Below are 18,665 nucleotides of genomic sequence, written 5' to 3'. Positions count from 1 at the left end.
CAGACTCATAAGAGATGGGTCCCACACGAGGCACCTGTCTCAGACAGAGGTAGGCACTATGGAGAGAGAAGATAGGACTTCTAGTCAGTCTGGGGAGGGTGGCAGGTGGGAAGACTCCAGGTAGTTTTCGGAGAGTGGAGCAGAGCTGTAAACAAAGTGAGACATGCGCAGCCCTAAGTATTGGGCTCTTACATAGGCAGGGGTGTGGCCATGCCTGCAATGATTCCAAGGTAGAGCAAAGTTCCCAGCTCTGGAGTCCAGCAAGCTGCCACAGTGTACCTCTCAGCCTGAGTGGGAAGAGCTGTTTGAGCCTCTTGTAGGTCATAGTGCAATACAGCAAGAATGCCTCCTCTGCCAAGGATGCTTGCTTGGCAGCTAATTGCCCAGGTCTCTGCCACAGGCACTTGCCTTCTTCTGACCTGATCCTTTCCTTAAGTTGCAACCTGATGCCACCCCCAGCCAAGAGAGAAGCAGCAGCCCCCTTGGAGTCAGAGGGTCACCCCTAGAATCTGGAGTGCACCTTTGCTTTTTGTGGCCTACTGTCTTGGATCTTCAGTTTAGTGCAACAAATGATACATCTGATGAGGGACCTAGGGGTTGAGGAGTCACGATAAGCCAGCCAGCAAGGAGCCTAAGGAGGTTCTGCTTCTTGAAAACCCTGGGGCTCCATCAACTGTCCTGGCAACTCAAGGTCATTGTGGGAAGTCGCACAGGCCTTGTCATCCTGGAGTCACTGGGGAATAAATAGCACTGGGGCATCTCTCTCTGTGGCTGCAACGCCAATATACCTCACTCCACAGCAGCACTTAGAGGTTCTGGGAGTCCTGGCTCCCAAACCTGGGGCAGGGGCATGGGACAGGATGGAATGGGAGAATCTAGGATGCAGGGGCTTCGCCCAGCCTGATGGCCCCAAAGAAGGTGGTGTGCTTGCTCATATTGATAGAGATGTCGGCATGCACCATCTTCACGGCAATTTTCTGCCTGGCCTTGAGGAGGCACACGCCTGCAGTATAGCAAGTGTTGTAGTTGGTCTTTCCTGTCTCAATGCTGCGGGTGCACTGCAGGAAGGGCTTCTCATCCACCACCACCTCGTAGCTGGCAAAGTCAGTGAAGTTGATGTAGTACACCTGGGTGAGAGGCAACGAGAAGGGATTGGGGGAGAGAGGAAAAAGAGGGTGGGCCCTCCCCTGCTGAGCAGATAAAACCTCCTCAGATGAGAGCTGCCAGTCTACCCTGCGCAGGGGGGTGGTGCCAGTTGGTCAACACGAACAGCAGGGTGACAGGATCACTGTCCTTCTACTCCATGGGCTCAAGGGGCTGAGCGAACCTTCCTTACAGACTGCTCGAGTCCACGAACTGAGCCTCATTTCCATTTCACTGGCCTGGCTCCCTAGCCCTGGCACGAAGCTCTGCTTTGCACACTTTCAGTGCTTACTGGGCACTCCAGATCCACTACCCTCCGCTTCCCATCCTGAAGACTGTTTAGGAGAGCGCTTAGGAATCTGTGATGCCTGAGGGAGCTCACAATAATCACTTCCCATTTCTCCAGCTTGCGAACAGAAACTTCCTGAGCTTGCAACACCCGCTCCGGTATTGCACTCCTCTCCGGACTCAGCACACCTTGGCCCTCCCACTGGCTGGCTGGAGACGCAGGTCCTGAGCTACGGAGAGCCAGCTCATACAAATGAGATAGCAAATCCTAGGCTCCTAACTTCATTCTCAGGCCAAGGAGGAAGTAAGAACCTACGGCCTGCTCTCATGGAGATTTTCTTAGCTCATACGGGCTATTCCTAATCCTCCCCTGGGTCCAGAAATTTACTTTCCATCTTCCATTACCTTTTGTCGGCACATCCCACCCTGAGCTTTGATTTTTTACCACTACCAAATGGAATTTAATCCACAGGTTATGCCCACATGTTGTATAGGAGTGGGGACCTTCCTTCATCTGACACCTTAAATCACTTCATCAAAATGACTCTGCAGGCTCTTTAACTGGAAACAGTGTATTTAAGTGCCACACTCTCTTGGGCCAGGACCAAGCTATATCAGGACACGTTGTGTGCCTGGCAGGTGTTTGTTAACCCAACTTCTCTGCTGACTTCCTCTTGAGAGCCGTATGTTGGCTCCTCAGTCCTGTTTATCTGCCGGCTTCCTGCCTGCCACCCAGAAACCCTGACCTGCAGGCTTATCTACTTTTTCTAGCTCTGAGGACAGCCCTGATGCAGGCACACAACGAGGGATGGAAATGGATGGCCACTGGCAGACCTGTGGGGAGTGGGCCCAGGGCAGGAAAAGGACAAAAGTGGAGGGGAGAAAGGTCTGAGAGGATGACATCATGAAGGAGGCAAGAACAACAGAAAGAGACAGACACAGATGGGAGAAAGAGGAAGGAAAGACAGTCAGAAATCTTTTTGAGGTAGAGAGAAGGTCTGCAGGAGCACTGTCATTGTCATGCCCAAGCTAGCAGTGCTGTGGGGAGGGGTCTTGGCAGCTCTGGGGCTTAGCAGTGCTGTGGGGAGGGGTCTTGGCAGCTCTGGGGCTTAGTTTCAAAAACTCAGAGCAAGGATGGGTCCGTCTGTGGAACCAAACAACTCAGAGGGGAAACCAGGGCCTGGGGCCCTACAAGAGGGAGTCAGACAGCAGGGTGTGGGAGCGGTCTCTTTACAGTTTTTCAGTCTTATTTTGCTAGGGAAAAAATGAAACAGGTTCCCTTGGTCTTTCCTCCCGTCAGCTCCCTCCCAGTGTGGAATCCACCACCCCTTGCGCCAGCAAAGCAGGAAGTTAGCCATTGGATGGTCTTGGCTTGCTCCACAGTGCCCCTAGGTGGCCTGCACCAGATCTGCACTCTGGATATACGAAGAGTTAGGCCTAAGACCGTACTCACTTCTACCTGACTATAGATGAAGTAGGTGCCGTCCACCAGTACCTCCAGCTCCCCGCTGCGGGGATGTAGCTTAAACACCTTGGGGTTCATAGTGATGCGAGACCAGTCATTGAGCACTCCACCTGAAAGATCTCAGTATGAGAGAAGGGTAGTCACTCAGTACATGTCAAGATAATCTGGGCAACAGAAACAAATAAATACCAAGCAGTACCACTCCCCCATTCCCTGCCAACCCTATCTAGCCCTGGTGACCATAAGTTTCAAGGGCCATGCTTTAAGAAGAACATTTGGAGGCAGGAGAGGTGTACTGTTTGTAAAGTGGCTTCTAGGCCTGCCTCAGGACCTCCGGATCTGCACACCCGTCTTTATCCTTGCATTCTCGACCTTTTCATCAGCAAGGCTCTTTATCTTCTAGCTGGACTCCGAGGTGGTGATGGTGCAAGAGGAGAGTAAGCACAGAACCAGATTTTCTTTGTTGTTATGGTGACTGCACAGGCAAAATCCAGACACTGAGTGGCAGGCTAAGTCTTAGTATTCAATTTCACTTCCCTAGCAGTATCATCCGAATTCCTCTCTTGTCTCAGAGGTTTGTGTCTTTTTACCTTCTTAATAGATTCTTCTCTATGGCTCCTCCACCACCCACTCCTTTCTGGGAAGCTTCCCGAGGGCACCAGGAAACCACTTAATCAAATGATCCATCTGTCTGGAGCACTACCTAGTGGTAGTTGGGTATTGGGGCGATCACTCACATCCCAAGGCAGCTAGGGATAGTAACCACTAGTAACCAGGCCCTGGAGGTGGGGGGGAACTTCACGATACTCGGGGATAACTTGCCAGGTTGCCGTGGACCAGCTAGGAGGATATGGGAAGGTGCCTAGGAGATGAGGCACCCTTGGCAAAGCATCTTTTCATATCCGTAACTCATTTGGGGACCCAAGCATGGGAGGATAGAGGAATATTTCTCTTTCCATCCTGCACATGGAAAGATTTTACTTCCAACCACAAGAGGAGGCAACCTAAGCTCATTGGGGCTTTTTCTTTCAGCCATTTGTTCTTCACACAAAAATACTATGATTTAAAAATCCATCCTTGACCAGTCTCAGAAGGTCTGCCTCTCTGGAGTATGAGGGAAAAGGAGGCCATTTGGGTTAGTAGTAGGTTCCAGTTCCAGTATGTCTATGGACTTCTCTGTCTAGTAGCCTCTCACCGCTGCCTTCCTCACTTCTGGCTTACAGTGTAAACTATGACTTGGAATTAGCCCAGAGGGACTGGAAATTGTCTTGCTCTGTTATGATAGTGGGAGCAAAATGAGCGGCTTCTGCCACAGAATGAGCATTAAGGCCACCACTTAGATACCCAAACAAATCTGGTTCCTGTCTGACCATGTTCTTCCAGATGGATGGTGATTATGGTCACCAAGGACCCTGGTCCCACAGAGCTTGAGCCTCTGCAGGGCTCCTAGGGGTTTTTTCTTACTCTGCTCCTATTTGTACTTGTGAGGCTATTAGGCTGGGGTGGTGGTTTGAATAGGAATGGCCCCCATAGACTCCTGTGTTTGAATGCTTGGCCCACGCTGAGTGGCACTATTAGGAGATGTAGCCTTGTTGGAGTAGATGTGCCTTGTTGGAGAAAGTGTGTCACTGCAGGGGTGGGCCTTGAGGTCTCATATGCTCAAGCTATGCCCAGTGTGGAAGATAGTCTCTTTCTGCTGCCTGTGGATCAAGATACAGAATTCTCAGCTCCTTCTCCAGCATCATGTCTGCCTGTACCCTGCCATGCTTCTCGCCATGATGATAATGGACTAAACCTCTGAAACAGTAAGCTAGCCTCAATTAAATGTTTTCCTTCATAAGAGTTGCTGTGGTCATGCATGGTGTCTCTTCACAGCAACAGCCAGTCTAACTAAGATAGCTGGGTATTCAGGTGGCAGTCAAAGGAGGAGCTGAGTCTGATGATTAGGGGAACTCAGCACAGACAGGTGAGGATTGACTGCATTCTTAGAAGCTGTCCTCAAGTAGCAGGTTTGGTAGCCTTTATTTACTGTTTCCGCTCACAACCCCTCCCTTCCATGCCAAGCTCTGTAAGCATCTGGCATCTTGGCTGGCTTGTTGTTTCCCAAGACTCCTGGGGGTTCATGCATTTTAGGCTTTGGGCACCCTGGAGACTGGACATTATTTCAAAGCACTGTTCTTTAATGAATGTTCATGTCTCCTTAGGGGAAGAAAATGAACCTAATCATTCAGTGGCGTGTACACACACACACACATCACTGAAGTAGCACAGCACAGTGCCAAGAGTCAGCAAGCTGTAGTTTGGAATCTTATCTCCTAACTTAGCTACAAAATATTGGACCAGTTAATTAAGTTCTCTGAGCTTTCGTTTCTGTGTCTGTAAAAGAAAGGAGAATTGCAATACCACATCATAGGGTGGTTGTGAAGGTCAAATGAAACAAAAGACAAAACATTTGGGAATTGTTGGGTGTCATGCAGACAGAAGGCGGCATGCTTCGTTTCGGTATTCCTAGTCTCTCTGGGACTCTCTTTTCCCATCTCATACTTGAAGGGATAACATGAAATCAGCATTTCTCGGCCCCACTGACATGTTTGCACTTTGGATAGACACTAGTGTCTCGCATTTGCTAGAGACTAACATATCCCCTTCTCTGAGAGAAACGCCCTTTCCACCCATTTTCTGTATAGAGCAATAAGACAAAATAATCTATTTAATATAGTTCTACATTCCTGAGTTTGAACTTGTGAAAATGCTTATATATATTCCGTGGTGACTCTGACATAACCATCATGACAACTTAGGTAGATGATGTCCCCAGTCCTATTCAGATCCTACATTAGTGGATTCTAAGTGCAATTTAGAGCCTGAGGATGCAGTCCAATGGTAGTGCACTTGGCTACCATTCACAAGGTCCCGGGTTTACCCCCTTGCACTGCAAAAGCAAAACCAAACGCAATTTGGGTGCAGCAACTTGTCTTGGTGAAAGCAGTTACTTATGACAGCCAGTAGAGGGCACGATGGAGTAGGAAATGCCCTTCTGTGCCAAGGATACTCAGGGACTTGGGAGGAGCTAAGCTGGCTGATTATTCGGAGGCTGGGAATGAGGGAAGGGAGAAACTCCTTGTAGGGAGAGAGACTACTTTGATTCTTACCATTCTTGACTTGAATTGCCGACCCTTGGCCCTGCAGATGCACCACAGCTGGCTGGGAGGATGAGAAGAAGAGAGTCACTGTGGTGGCTGCTTGCTATGTCATGCAGTCCTGGACTGTTACCTCTGGCTTCTAGATCCCTTTGTGTCCCAATTCTGATCCCTTTCCTCTGTTTTGAGATATTAACAGCTGTATTTCTCAGGGAGAAATAGTAGCACTCTGAGCTCTACGTGACCCTTCAGCCAAACACGATGCCTCGGAGCGTTATTTCCTCAACTGTAAAATGGGAATTAAAAGACTCTCTGTCTGGCCACTCTCACAAGGGCATCTGCAGTTCTAATAAGTTGCTGAATATAAAATTGCCCACAAAACCATCAAGGACTGTACAACTGTATAGATTTATCACTGTGGCCAAATAACAGTAGTGAGGGTGGTTGCTGGGAGGAGACAAGGGCGGGCTAGGCAGTAGAACTTGCCAAAAGAGACTGATTGGGAGGCTCAAAGACTAGGAAGGAACTTCTCAGGCTATTAAAAGGGAAGCCCAGGCTGGCCGCAGCCTAGAGCTAGTGGGCTGCTTTACAAGGACATACTCTTAAACTTATCAGCTCCAGAGTCCAGGCAGTCTGAGTGCCCTTCAGGTATCTGGAGTGGCTTGGAAGCCACAGGCCTAGGTGTACAGGCAGGTAATTTTTATAGACTACTGAACGTGGCTGTAGTGACCCTCCGTCACTCATGGAGTGAGTAGAATGGTCCAGGCAAGATTCTGTTCCCTTAGCTAAAGGCACATCTTTGGGGCAAAGCTTTTCAATTCAGACCTTGGCAGTGGCTGCCAGGGAAAACCTCAGAACCTCCAGGGCAACGGAACTTAAAGCCTCATGGAATTTCATAGGGAGTAGACTCCAAGGTGACTCCAAGCCTGAGGCCATCCCTCCTCCCCAGAAAGACAGTGATCCCCAGCCAACCTGGTTTTCTCGAGTTCCAGTTTTATCAGCAGCACCTGCAAAATAGGACAGGGCAGTCAGTGCCAGGCTCTTTTCTCCCGCTCGCTCTCTCAGTTCTGTAGCCAGGGGCAGAACTAGGATTCCCATAGCCATCCCTGGAGGAATTTGCTTCTCCAGGCCCACAGCTGCAGGAAGTCACAGCACAACGTGGGCCTGTCAATGGGAGAGAATATCCTCTCCTTCCTATTCTTGCCCCTGACCCTTATCTTCAGAGGGTCTACATCCCAGCAGCGAAGTTGGTCTCGTACCACTGTGCACCCACGGAGAACAAGAGGCTATGCTATGCCTGTCATTGTGTGTCCCCAAGACAATGGCACTTGCTTTTTTAGCCCTTTGTTCTTTTCTTACTGGCTTCACAAGGACCACTGTCATTTATAAAGATCTTGTTTCTTTACATGTGTCTCTTAGACTCTAGGTCATAAACTCTATGAGACCAGGGACCACTTAGCAATATAGTTCTTTGTACACAGAAATTGCTCAATTAATATTTGTGCAATGACTGGATTAAAAAAAAGCAACTTTATCTCTCGTGGCCATGGTAACACTGCTGAGCCCTGCTTGAATTATAAGGGAAAGAATCCGAGTCCTGCTGCTGAAATTTTAGACCTGGAGAATTCAGCTGTAAGAGTCCATTTCTTCAAAAACCTAAGACACAGGATGGGAGCAGGAGAAGGAACTAACAACTAGCAGGAGTGCAGGCGGGCTGCCTCCTGTCAACTCTAATTAGGCAGCCTCGCATCTGCAGCTGTACCTGTTGCGTGCCCTGCTGGGCTCCAGCAGAAAGACACAAAGGGATGGGATGGCATTTGAATGAGCAGCACGGTATTTAAGGATGGAGTGTAGTGTGAGGAGTATTTGGCTCAGGGACAGAGTGGTCTTGGTGTCTGGGTTTGCTACAGCCACAGCCTGAGTGATTCATAAATTTCTACCCATGTGACTAGAAGTGGCTACTGTCCACACGAATGGGAAACGACTCTCAGAGTCCATGGGAAGAAACTGTAACAGGGTTGCCATTTTGTCCAGTCCCCGACATTCCTCCTTACAAACTATTTCCATAAAACATCATGTGCCACTCCATGTTGAAAATCAGAGTAGGCCAAATCTGTAAGTACAGGAACTCCAGTGAATGGCCGGGACCTCTCTCTCATACCTCTGTTTTTTGGCTCATATGAGTTTATTGGCTCACTATATGGAAGTCTAGAGCCAAAGACAGAATGTGATGGAAGGGTTGGCATGGGGCAAGAACAGATGGCCTGTCTGGCACAGCTTGATCTCAACAAGAGTTAGAGCAGGCCAGGCCCTATCAGAGCTTGTTCAGTTTCTAGCTCTCCACTGTACTATGGATTTCTTACTGTACGTCATCACTGTTTGAAGATCACCTGCTTCTGCTCTACAAAAGTACAGACAAGGTTTCTAAGGGGTGGGAGACAGGAGAACTCACCAGAAGGTCCTTGGAGGCCAGGGGGTCCTTGAGGACCAGGAGGGCCAGGAGGGCCAGGTGGTCCCATAACAGTTGTTCCTGGAATCCCAGGAATTCCTGGAATCCCTGGGGGTCCCTGGGGTCCTGGAGGTCCTGGAGGTCCTGGGGGGCCATTGGGCCCAGGGGGCCCTGCTTTCTTTCCTATAATCACAGGATTCAGTGTTATATTTGGAGTTAGTTACTGTTAAAAATGTACTGTCACAAGTGTACCCTCAGGAGTTGTAGAGACTCCCAATGACACAAGGTCAGCCATCTAGGAGTCTTTGCTAAAGAGCTGAACATGTTTATACTCCTCTGTCTGACCCACATTTCAGGGAAGATTTGAGGACACAGAAATAAACAGCCCTTAAGGATCCCAGTGCAGTAGGAAAAGGTTATGAGATATTAGAAGTGCCACATTGATGAGAGGGACCAAATGCTAAAACAGGTCAGACAAACTTCAAAAAGGAGGCTTTGATCTGGTCCAAAGGATGAGCACTATTAGGAAACCAGACTTAGTACCTTGACGGTTCTTTTTAGAATTTGACAAGTGTTGGTAAGTGTGGGGCTTCATTTCATGAGCAGTTGGGTAGACCTGTGCTTAACCAAAAGATAATGGAAGTCTGACCCCACGAACACCGTCAGCTCCAGGAAGATTTGCCAGGAGTCAATTGTGCAGGGGTTGGGGGCAGGACAGGGGCAGCACTGGCTGCAAAAGGGGAGGGAAAAGGCGGTTTGGAGATGAAGGTGGAGAGAGAGAGAGAGAGAGAGAGAGAGAGAGAGAGAGAGAGAGAGAGAGACCGAAGCTAACAAGAGACAACAGAAAAGAAGGAATAGCAGGCAGAGACAGACCTGATGAGGAGGCAGCAGGCTCTGTTTTCTCAGCTGACCTTTCTAAACTCTATTTTTAAGGATCCCTGGGAAAGGAATTTCTGCAGACTCTCTTGGTTCCATGTTCCAGTGTTTATCACCCCTCATGGCTCACTGTTAGAAAGTTCTTTGGTATATTGAACTGAAATCCCTCCTGTGGCCATTTGAACTTTCATTCTATTCTTTGTGTAGCCAGGAAAGAGTAGTTATCACCATATACATAAGACTCATATACTCAAAGATATTAGGTTACCTATCAACTTCCATCTTTGTAGCAAAATAATCTACTTTCCCAGAGATGTTCATTAGAGGCTGTATTCTCAAATGCATTGTTTATCTGGTCTACCAATTCCTTCTTCTTTTCTCCTCACTGTCTTTCCAGAACAAACCCAGCCCTCCTATTTCATATGCTAGTCCTTCTACCATTTCTTCTAGGGCACAGTCATGGGAAGTGAATCATAACTGCTCCTTCTATAGACTTGCTTTTGGTTTTGAGCAGACCCAGCAAACGGCTGTAGGTCGTTATGGTAGGTTTCTTTGTCTTCTTTCTCTGCTCTTAGAATTTCAATGGAAGTCCTAGGATTGGAAATCTCTTACAGTTACCTTCCCCAAGAGACAGTTTCTTAGTTTCAAATATATATATATATATATATATATATATATATATATATATATTTACTTTCTGTCTTAGGATTTCTACTGCTATGATAAAACACCATAACCAAAAGCAACTTGAGGAGGAAAGGTTTTTTTTTCTTGTTTTTTGAGTCCTTTGAGGGAAGCCAAAGTAGCGACTCAAGGCAGGAACCTGGAGGCAGGAACTGAAGCAGGGACCCCAGAGGAACACTGCTTACTGGCTTGCTCTTCAGGACTTGTTCAGACTGCTTTTTTCTACAACTCAGAACCACCTGCTCCAGGTGGTTCCACCCACCATGGGATGGGCCTGCCCACGCCAATCAATAATCCAGAATATGCCTCACACAGTTGCCTCTAGGCAATTTGATGGAGGCATTTTCTCAACTGAGGTTCTGCTTCCCAAATAACTCAAGCTTGTGTGAAGTTGACAAACAAACCAACCTCCCAAATCAACAAACAACAGCAACAACAACAAAATAACTACCAGGACACTTTTACTTTAAAAATTTCTGACTGGTTCCAACTCTCAGACATTTTAGTCTGGAAAATTCTGTCATGATTTATCAGATCCTCCTTTAAGAATAATGGTTCATGTCTAAAAAACCTCAAGTATTCAAGGAAAGGCCTATAAAGAGACCAAGCATCCATGTCTAACCACACTCTTCTTCAGAGACGAAAGAGCAGTCCTGAGAATATTCCTTCAAGAAGGCCTTAAAGACATAGAGGACCCAAATATGGCATTTGCCCTGAGTTTTGCAGTTAAGATTGGATTTGCCCAGTTTCTATACATATTCAATTTAAGATGCTGAATAGGAAAACTATCTCCCTTTGGATTTGTGTAGCTTCCAAACTAGGCTTATTCGGCACCCAAATTGCAATTCTAATTAGTGTAGTGGAAAGAACCCAGGATCTGGACTCTGGAGACAAGAATGTCAGCCCCAGCCCTGCCACAGAGTCTCTTTGACCCTTAGCATCTCCATCTGGGAAAGGAGGAGCTTGGCCTCGGTGCTTTCTGTCTCTATGAGACTGTGACTGCACAAGAAAGACTGACTATTGTCAGTTGGATGCGTGCTGTGCTTCTTTCTCCTTATTTTCTAGTTGAGTAGGCATAGAAGTGGATGCACAGTAGGCTGTCCTGGGTTCCAGTATTTCTAGGCCTCGCAGAGATTTTCCAGCCAGAGGGTGTTCTGTGGGTAGCACAAGCTTTAGCTCCAAGAATGTGAGTCCCCTATAATTGCTTAATGTAATTTTAGAAGAATTCCATCCAGAGCCTCCTCCAGTCCAAGAAAATAACTGCTGCAGTATAAACAGAGAGTGATCATTTATGAAAATGTTAGAAGGCGTCAGAGAAAAAGTTCCCACTGGAATCTGCTTCTGCAGCTGGCCCTCTGCTTCCCTGCACTTGGACAAGGAAGCTCCTCATAGTTTCATTCCTATAGAAAGTTAGGGCCAGAGAACAGTATGCAAAAAATTACCTCTGGATCAAGAGATTGAATTCCTTCTTTAGATTCCCTAACTTTGACAGAATACGTCATGATACAAAAGCTTAGAGATGTTTGCACTGAGAAAGTCACCCTGTGTAGTCTTGGATGAAAGAACAATCACATCATTTCAAAGCTAAGGTGCATCAAAGGGGCATTTCCCTAACCTTTCAGCTGAGCTCCAAATGCTGAAAGAGCAACGAATGGAAAACAAGCTAGTAAAGGGAGGCTGGGGCTGGGGGCGGGAAAGAAAGGGTGCAATGGGAAGGGAGAGGGAGAGAGCTGCGGGAGCAGGAGAATTCCATTAAAGGGTGAAAATTAAGTGAACAATTCAATTTACCTCTTCAAGTATGTGCCTGCTCACTGTGTCCAAGGAAATCCATATTAAATGGCTTCTAAATCACTTTTAAACAAAGTGGATGTTTAGGGCTTATGTGAATTTTCTTCCCAATAATGTTTCATACAATGCTAGGCAACGATGTGAGTTATAATTTCTATCTTGAAGAGATGCGATGAGTTAAGAACCAAATACTTGAAACTCAAATTTTCTTTTTTAAAAGACAGAACATCCCAGCAGCTAACACTTGGGAACAAGCAGAAGGACTCCGTGCTCACTTCAGCTCCCTGGTGTTTACTTTGTTCAGGTCAGGTCTCAGAGAGCTGGGCAAATTTGCAGCCTTTTCTTTTCAGCAGGATGACACGATCGACATGACATGGAGCTAAGGGCACCTGAAGTGGGAGAGCACTCTAGTGCTTGGAGGGTTGCTCCGCTACCCCTGCAGCTAGCTGTTTCAGGCACTTGCAAATGCTCTAGAATGCTCCTTAAATCTAAACAGACAAAATCACTTAAAGAGCCTTTTGACATTTAACTATTTTATTTTATGTGTTTTGCTGTATATGTGTGTGTGTGTGTGTGTGTGTGTGTGTGTGTGTGTGTGTGTGTGTACGTAGACTGCATGCATGCCTGGTGCCTGAGGAAACCAGAAGAAGGTATTATAATAATCCCCTGGAACTGGAATTACAGAAAGTTGTGAGCCATCTTGCAGAAACTGGGGACCACACCCAAGTCCTCACTTAACAGCTGAGTTACCTTACAGCCCTGGTAAAGAGTTGTAAGGTCCACAATCCAAGCTACTCGGAAGGCCTAGTCATGCAGATCACTAAGCTTAAGGTCAGCCTGGGCTACAGAGTGAGTTCAAGGCTAGCCTGAACAACTAAGTGAGATCATGTCTCTCTCAAAGAAAGTAAAAGAGGGCTAGTGATGTAGTCCAATAATAGAGCATCTGACCAGCACACCTAAAGCCTTGGGTTACACATTTCTAGTATTATACAGACAGGGAGCAAAAGAAGAATTTTTAAGGGGAAACTCGCTAGTTTTACATTAACCTTGTCTTCCTTTCATGTCAGAACCCAGAAACAAACAGGTGCATAAACTGATTTCATAGTTGGTTCTTTTAGTGCAAAGGAGTGGTTTCATTTGCCTAATCCCTACAACCTGATTTCTCTTTGGATTCTCTTTTTCAGGCAGGCAAGCAAGCACTCCATGTGCCCCTGGCGACTTTCCTGTTAGGTGCAGTGGACTTAGGAAACCTAGGACAGCACAGTGGATCACTCCAGCTAGCGTCTATCTACTTTATAAACATGAAAGGAACAGAGTGACACAGCAGCATAGAGTTTTTCTCTCTTTCTTCATCACAGAGAAAATGATACTGAATTCTCAAAGCAAGAGGTATCATCTTTGATCATATGGGAAATTGAATTTTTAAAAACAGCTTTTAGGCTAAGAACCAAGTATTGATTCCTTTCTATAGGTAGCGTTTCTTTTCTCTATAAGTGGCCTTAGGTCTTCATTCGTGCCTGATAACTGAGCTGACAGAGGAGGGAGAAAGGTAAAAAAAAGAAAGCAGTGGACAGAGCAAGAAAGGAAATCAATATGAACTGGAAACAAAGATGCAAAAAGGAGCAAGAAGGAAGAACCAAAAAATAAGTGGTAGAGCTTTTGCCTAATGTACTTAAGGCAAAGGCCCTAGGTTTGACCCCCAATGAAAGAGAAAGGGGAGGACACAAGGGACAAGTCATCATTGTCATCATTATCGTCATCATCATCGAACAATGATAACTTGCATGTGTTGCTAGAGTCATTCTATCTTCCATGACTTGTTACTGAAAAACTAATTCTTGCTCTTTATAAAGTGCAACACTCAAATAAATGATTGAATAAAGCAATAGATAACTAATGCTTAAAGAAATTAATGCAAAATCCTATCCCATTCACTTCTAATTAAAAAGACACAACAATGTAATAAAATCAGGAGCTCAACTTACCCTTTTTCTTGTTTTTAACAGGACCTATTAGAAATAGAAGATGGAAGATTAAGTTAGTAGAAACTTAAAAAATGGTTATTCTCTAGAAAGTTACTAAGGGGGACCCTCAAGGCACTACAAATTTAAGGGACCCTCATAGCCACGCACCAGGTTTTAGACAGGGTATCTATTGCCCAACTATCAAGCTTCTACCATCTGTTTGTTGGCTGTTGAGACCACAAAAAATACATGGAGGATTCCTCCCTTAAGACGAACAACTTCCCACTTTAGTTGGGAGCGAGAGAAAGGGTATTTCTTCGTAGAGATGAAAAGCCCAGAAACGCACAACTCAACAACCTCAGGATGGCATTCCAGGAGCTCTGCAATTCCTGAGGTTGCCTGCTGAGTCATGCATTCGGGGAAGCCAGGACACGACGTTTTGGAGGAGGAGACTAGGAGAGAAGAGGTGCTGTTCTCAGGGATGGAGCAGAGCAGCAGCAGCTTACCTTCCAGTCACTTCTTTGTTGTGACCGAATTGGTTAGTTATTGGAACAGAGCAACTGCAGTACATTCGGGTGGGGGCCACACACTCTCCCACAGCAATTCACCATAACTTAATAGGTGCTTTAAAGGAAATGCCAACCATTTCTTTGGCAGTGGAATCTGAAGTGTCTTCTTATGTATTGCTTTTAAGCAGTTTAATCACTAGAGAGAACTCAAAAAACCAAAGATATTTTTAATTTAGTTAGGTGGCTTTAGGTAACAACCACTACCTAGAAAGATATAGTTTAGGTCTCAGTCACTTTTATTCATAGGGATTCAGGTTTTTTCTTTCTTCAGATGAATCTAAAGCTCTGTTCCAAACTGCCACAGACCAAGACTGTGCAGCGCTAGCCTGCCATCGCTGTCCTTAGGAGCATTTCTATAGTCTACGGTTTACCGATCACGCTTCTCTCTATTTAGTACCTAGATTGTTTCTTTTTTTCTTTTTTTTAATTTATTTATTTATTAAAGATTTCTGTCTCTTCCCCGCCACCGTCTCCCATTTCCCTCCCCCTCCCCCAATTAAGTCCCCCCCTCCTCAGCCCGAAAAGCAATCAGGGTTCCCTGACCTGTGGGAAGTCCAAGGAACCCCCACCTCCATCCAGGTCTAGTAAGGTGAGCATCCAAACTGTCTAGGCTCCCAAAAAGCCAGTACGTGCAGTAGGATCAGAAACCCATTGCCATTGTTCTTGAGTTCTCAGTAGTCCTCATTGTCCGCTATGTTCAGAGAGTCTGGTTTTATTCCAGGCTTTTCCAGACCCAGGCCAGCTGGCCTTGGTGAGTTCCCAGTAGAACATCCCCATTGTCTCAGTGTGATTCTTGTAACAAGTCTAGAATGATCTCCACCTATGAGATCAGGTTTCACAGGAAGCTAATAGAGTCTCTGACCTCTTTTTAACTGGATTTCCAGTGTGGCCTCAGAGCTGCGTATGTCCCTTAAAAAACCCAAAGTGTTTAGATTGCCCTCACAAAGAAATATAGCAGCAGGGACCATGCGAACTATGCGGAAGATGTTTCAGGTTCGGTAAAGCAGCTGAAGATCATGAATTTCTCTTTTCTTATTCTTCTTTTCCTCATGTCTTTCTCCTCCTAGTCCTTTGTCATCTTTGTGTTTTGGATTTCTGAGCTAGGGTTTAAATGTGTAGTCTAGGTTGGTCTTGAACTACAATCTGCGTGCTTCAGTCTCCTGAGTGCTGGGACACAGGTATGTTTTCATACACTATTAATAGTGTTTTTCAAAACACTATTAAGCATTCCTGAGAATGTGCATACAGGTTCTGACAGGGAAGCAAGGCTATGACTGAGTAAGGGACAACAACTTAACCTGAGAAGGGCCTTGTTCTTGAATAAGAAAGCTGTTTAAGGAGGGATTTACACAGAAGGGCTCAGCCTCACTAGTTAGCCACCCCAGTGGCCAGTCAGCCACTCCAGCCTCATAAGCAAGAGCCATGGGATGTCAGCTGCCGCAGCTGCCCTGCCCTCATAGCCAAGGTGGCCTAGCCCTGGCCACTTCAGCTAGTTAAGGGGTAGTGCTATTGCACCAGATTCTGAGGCAATCAGGCCAGCTGGTCTTTTCTGGGTATCCCTATGAAGGTGGCATGGTAAATAGGGCCAGAAAACCGTCATCATAGAGCTTACAAGTTGGATAGGAAACTACTAAGTAAGGGGGAGCTCAGGAGTCATGCTGGCTAGTTGAGCTGAGGACTAAAAGTTCTAGGGAAGACGTTTTCCTTATACGTACAAGTGGTAAAACGAAAGGGGTACATGTTTCATTTGTTTGTTTTTGGAAAGAGGGTCTTTCTATGCAGCCCTGTCTACCCTGGAATTCACTTGTGTCCCAGACTGGCCTTGAACTCAGAACTCAGAGCAGTTTTCTTGTTTGGACTTACAGTCATTCCACACTACATCTGACTTGGGAAAGGGAATTAAAAAATTATTTCTACTATAAATCTGACCAAGAATCTCTGACTGGGGAGCTGGCAGGCTCCAGGGGTGGATCTACTACTACCATTTGTTTTACTAAAGGGACACAGAATCACACTGCTCTCTAAATTGCTATCTCTTTCCACAGAGATTAGTAGTGCAGTTTCCAGACCTCACCAGAGAAGTGTGTAGTAGATGGTGGTTCATGCAGAAACTCATAAGTGGTCAAAGCGCAGAGTAAGTGTTAGTGGAACACTCAGCCATAAAGTATTGTAATGGTCAGTTTTATGCCAACTCGTTATAAGCTGTAGTCATCTGAGAGGAGGGAGTCTCTATTGACAAAATGCCTCCGTAAGACTGGGCTGAAGGCAAGCCTGTAGGGCATTTTCTTAATTAGTGATTGATGGGGGAGGGCCCAGCCCATGTGGTTGATGCCATCCCTGGGCTTGTGGTCCTGGGCTCTATAAGAAAGCAGGCTGAGCAAGCCATGAGGAGCAAGCCAGTAAGCAGCACATACCCCCACCCCGTGGCCTCTGTATCAGCTCTTGCCTCCTGTCCATTCTTTGATAATGAACTGTGATGTGGAAGTGTAAGCCAAATAAACCCTTTCCTTTCCATCTTGCTTTTGGTTATGGTGTTTCATCACAGCAACAGTAACCCAAACTAAGACAGCTACCTGACCTATTTTCTCCAGCCCATAACCCTCAGAGTCAATCATGGAAGAGGAGTGTGTCTTTTGGACATGACACGGTAGCTGTACTCATGAACTCAGCAGCTGGGGCTGCCCAGGCAACACTTGGAGAATATCAAACCAGTAAAGAAGGGAGCATGGATGTATGGGGGAAGTCAGTTTTCTTTAAGGACATGACCTCTGCTCTACTTTGTCCCAGTGGATGGTCCCACACCCATAAGTATATGGGCAAGCACAAATTAGACTCAGTGGATTAGCCAAGACATGTAAATAACCTAGGTTCCATCAGCTGATGAATGGAGAATGAAAATGTGGTACTAGTCAGCTATTAAGAAAAACAAAATGATGAAATTTACAAGTAAACGAACATGCTGAGTGAGGTAACTCAGATCTAGAACAGCAAATGTCATGTGTTTTCTTCTCATTTACGGATGTTAGTTGTTGTTATTGTTTTCTTCCTTTTGTTTTTGAGACAGAATGTCTCTATGTAACCTTGGTTGGTCTGGAACTTGCTCTGAAGGCCTGCTTAGCCTTGAACTCACAGAGTGGTAGGATTAAAGGTGTGTGTCCCTACAATGGATATTAGTTTTGGATCTTCAGATATGTGTTTCATTTGGAATATCCATAAAGGTTAGGGAATTAGGGGCCACGAGAGTGGGGTTTTCAAGAGAGGGGGATAGAATACCGTGGTATAATGGGGTAAAGGGGCATAATGGGAGCTTGGGATAATAATGGGAATAAGGGAATATGGGAAAAGGTAATTAACACTAAAGACCCTTTCAAAGTGTCATATGGAAACTTACTATAGTAGAAAGTTCCTAAAAGAGACTCGACAGCTCTGCTCTCTGGAGAGACGCCATGCTCCCCTCTCCCGGGTGGACGTGAGAGCTCTCTGAGACACACGCGATGAGGCTCCGACCCAGGATGGACATAGGCTAGAATCTCCCTGGTAAGCCACCTCATGGGCTACACAGATGATTAGAAATGGGCTAGTCCAGGTGCGAGAATTAGCCTAGAAGAGGCTAGATAGAAATGGGCCAAGCAGTGTTTAAAAGAATACAATTTGTGTGTTGTTATTTCGGGGCATAAGCTAGCGAGGCGGCCGGGGTGCTGGGGATGCAGCCCCGCTGCTCTTTATTATAACAGAATGCCAGAATTCTGAGACTGAGCGTGCAGCACAGAAATTCTTTTCATCCAAGTTACATCCAAATCTGTAGAGCACTGCGCAGTCTAAAAACACGTCTCTGTATGGCGGCAGGAATCCGCCATGCTCTCCTGCTTGCCTAAGGCTGATTCGGCCGTCTGCCCAGGTGCAGGCGGGGAGTGCTGAGCCATCAGCACAATCTCAGAGCACTCTCCTTCGGATCCCAAGTGGGAACACAAACATCCAGTCCCATAAAAGCCACTGAAATGCTTTAAAGCCAGAGTTCATACATACATGCAGACACACACAACACACACATACATACATAGTTTAGAGTTATGCTATTACATGGCAAAATGACCCTACTAGATTCCACAGGCTAACAAATAAAAAGTTCAGTGCCAAGAATGAGTTACCTCTTCTGGAGTTGTTGGCTAGTGAGGTTCTTTAGACACCCCACCCCTGAACATTACAGACTCTAGGCTACCTTTCAGAACTTTATGATAAGACCCTTTTGCTGAAGGGACCACATATTTGAGTCATAGAACATATAGAAATCAAGCTAAT

At 46.1% G+C, this 18,665-nt stretch overlaps 1 protein-coding gene across 7 annotated transcripts in view; it reads right to left on the bottom strand.

Annotated features, from left to right (window-relative positions):
• Positions 1 to 280: 280 nt before the first annotated feature.
• LOC121443314 (ectodysplasin-A-like) overlaps positions 281 to 18,665 on the bottom strand; it is a 375,654-nt gene continuing 357,269 nt past the window's right edge. The window contains exons 3-8 of one of the 7 annotated variants that reach the window (XM_041645022.1): positions 13,819 to 13,842; positions 8,489 to 8,668; positions 7,009 to 7,043; positions 6,049 to 6,100; positions 2,885 to 3,015; positions 281 to 1,127 (exon numbers count right to left, since the gene is read on the bottom strand). In XM_041645022.1, the coding sequence (XP_041500956.1) occupies positions 876 to 1,127; positions 2,885 to 3,015; positions 6,049 to 6,100; positions 7,009 to 7,043; positions 8,489 to 8,668; positions 13,819 to 13,842 (674 nt within the window). In that variant the 3' untranslated portion in view covers positions 281 to 875. The remainder of the gene's footprint in view (positions 1,128 to 2,884; positions 3,016 to 6,048; positions 6,101 to 7,008; positions 7,044 to 8,488; positions 8,669 to 13,818; positions 13,843 to 18,665) is intronic. The other 6 variants (XM_041645025.1, XM_041645029.1, XM_041645026.1 and 3 more) reach the window with 6 other exon arrangements.

The sequence above is a fragment of the Microtus oregoni genome, unplaced genomic scaffold, assembly GCF_018167655.1.
Source record: "Microtus oregoni isolate MIOR12 unplaced genomic scaffold, Mior012 000104F_ref0000108, whole genome shotgun sequence".
Classification (NCBI taxonomy): domain Eukaryota; kingdom Metazoa; phylum Chordata; class Mammalia; order Rodentia; family Cricetidae; genus Microtus; species Microtus oregoni.
This window is presented reverse-complemented; position numbering and strand designations above follow the sequence as displayed.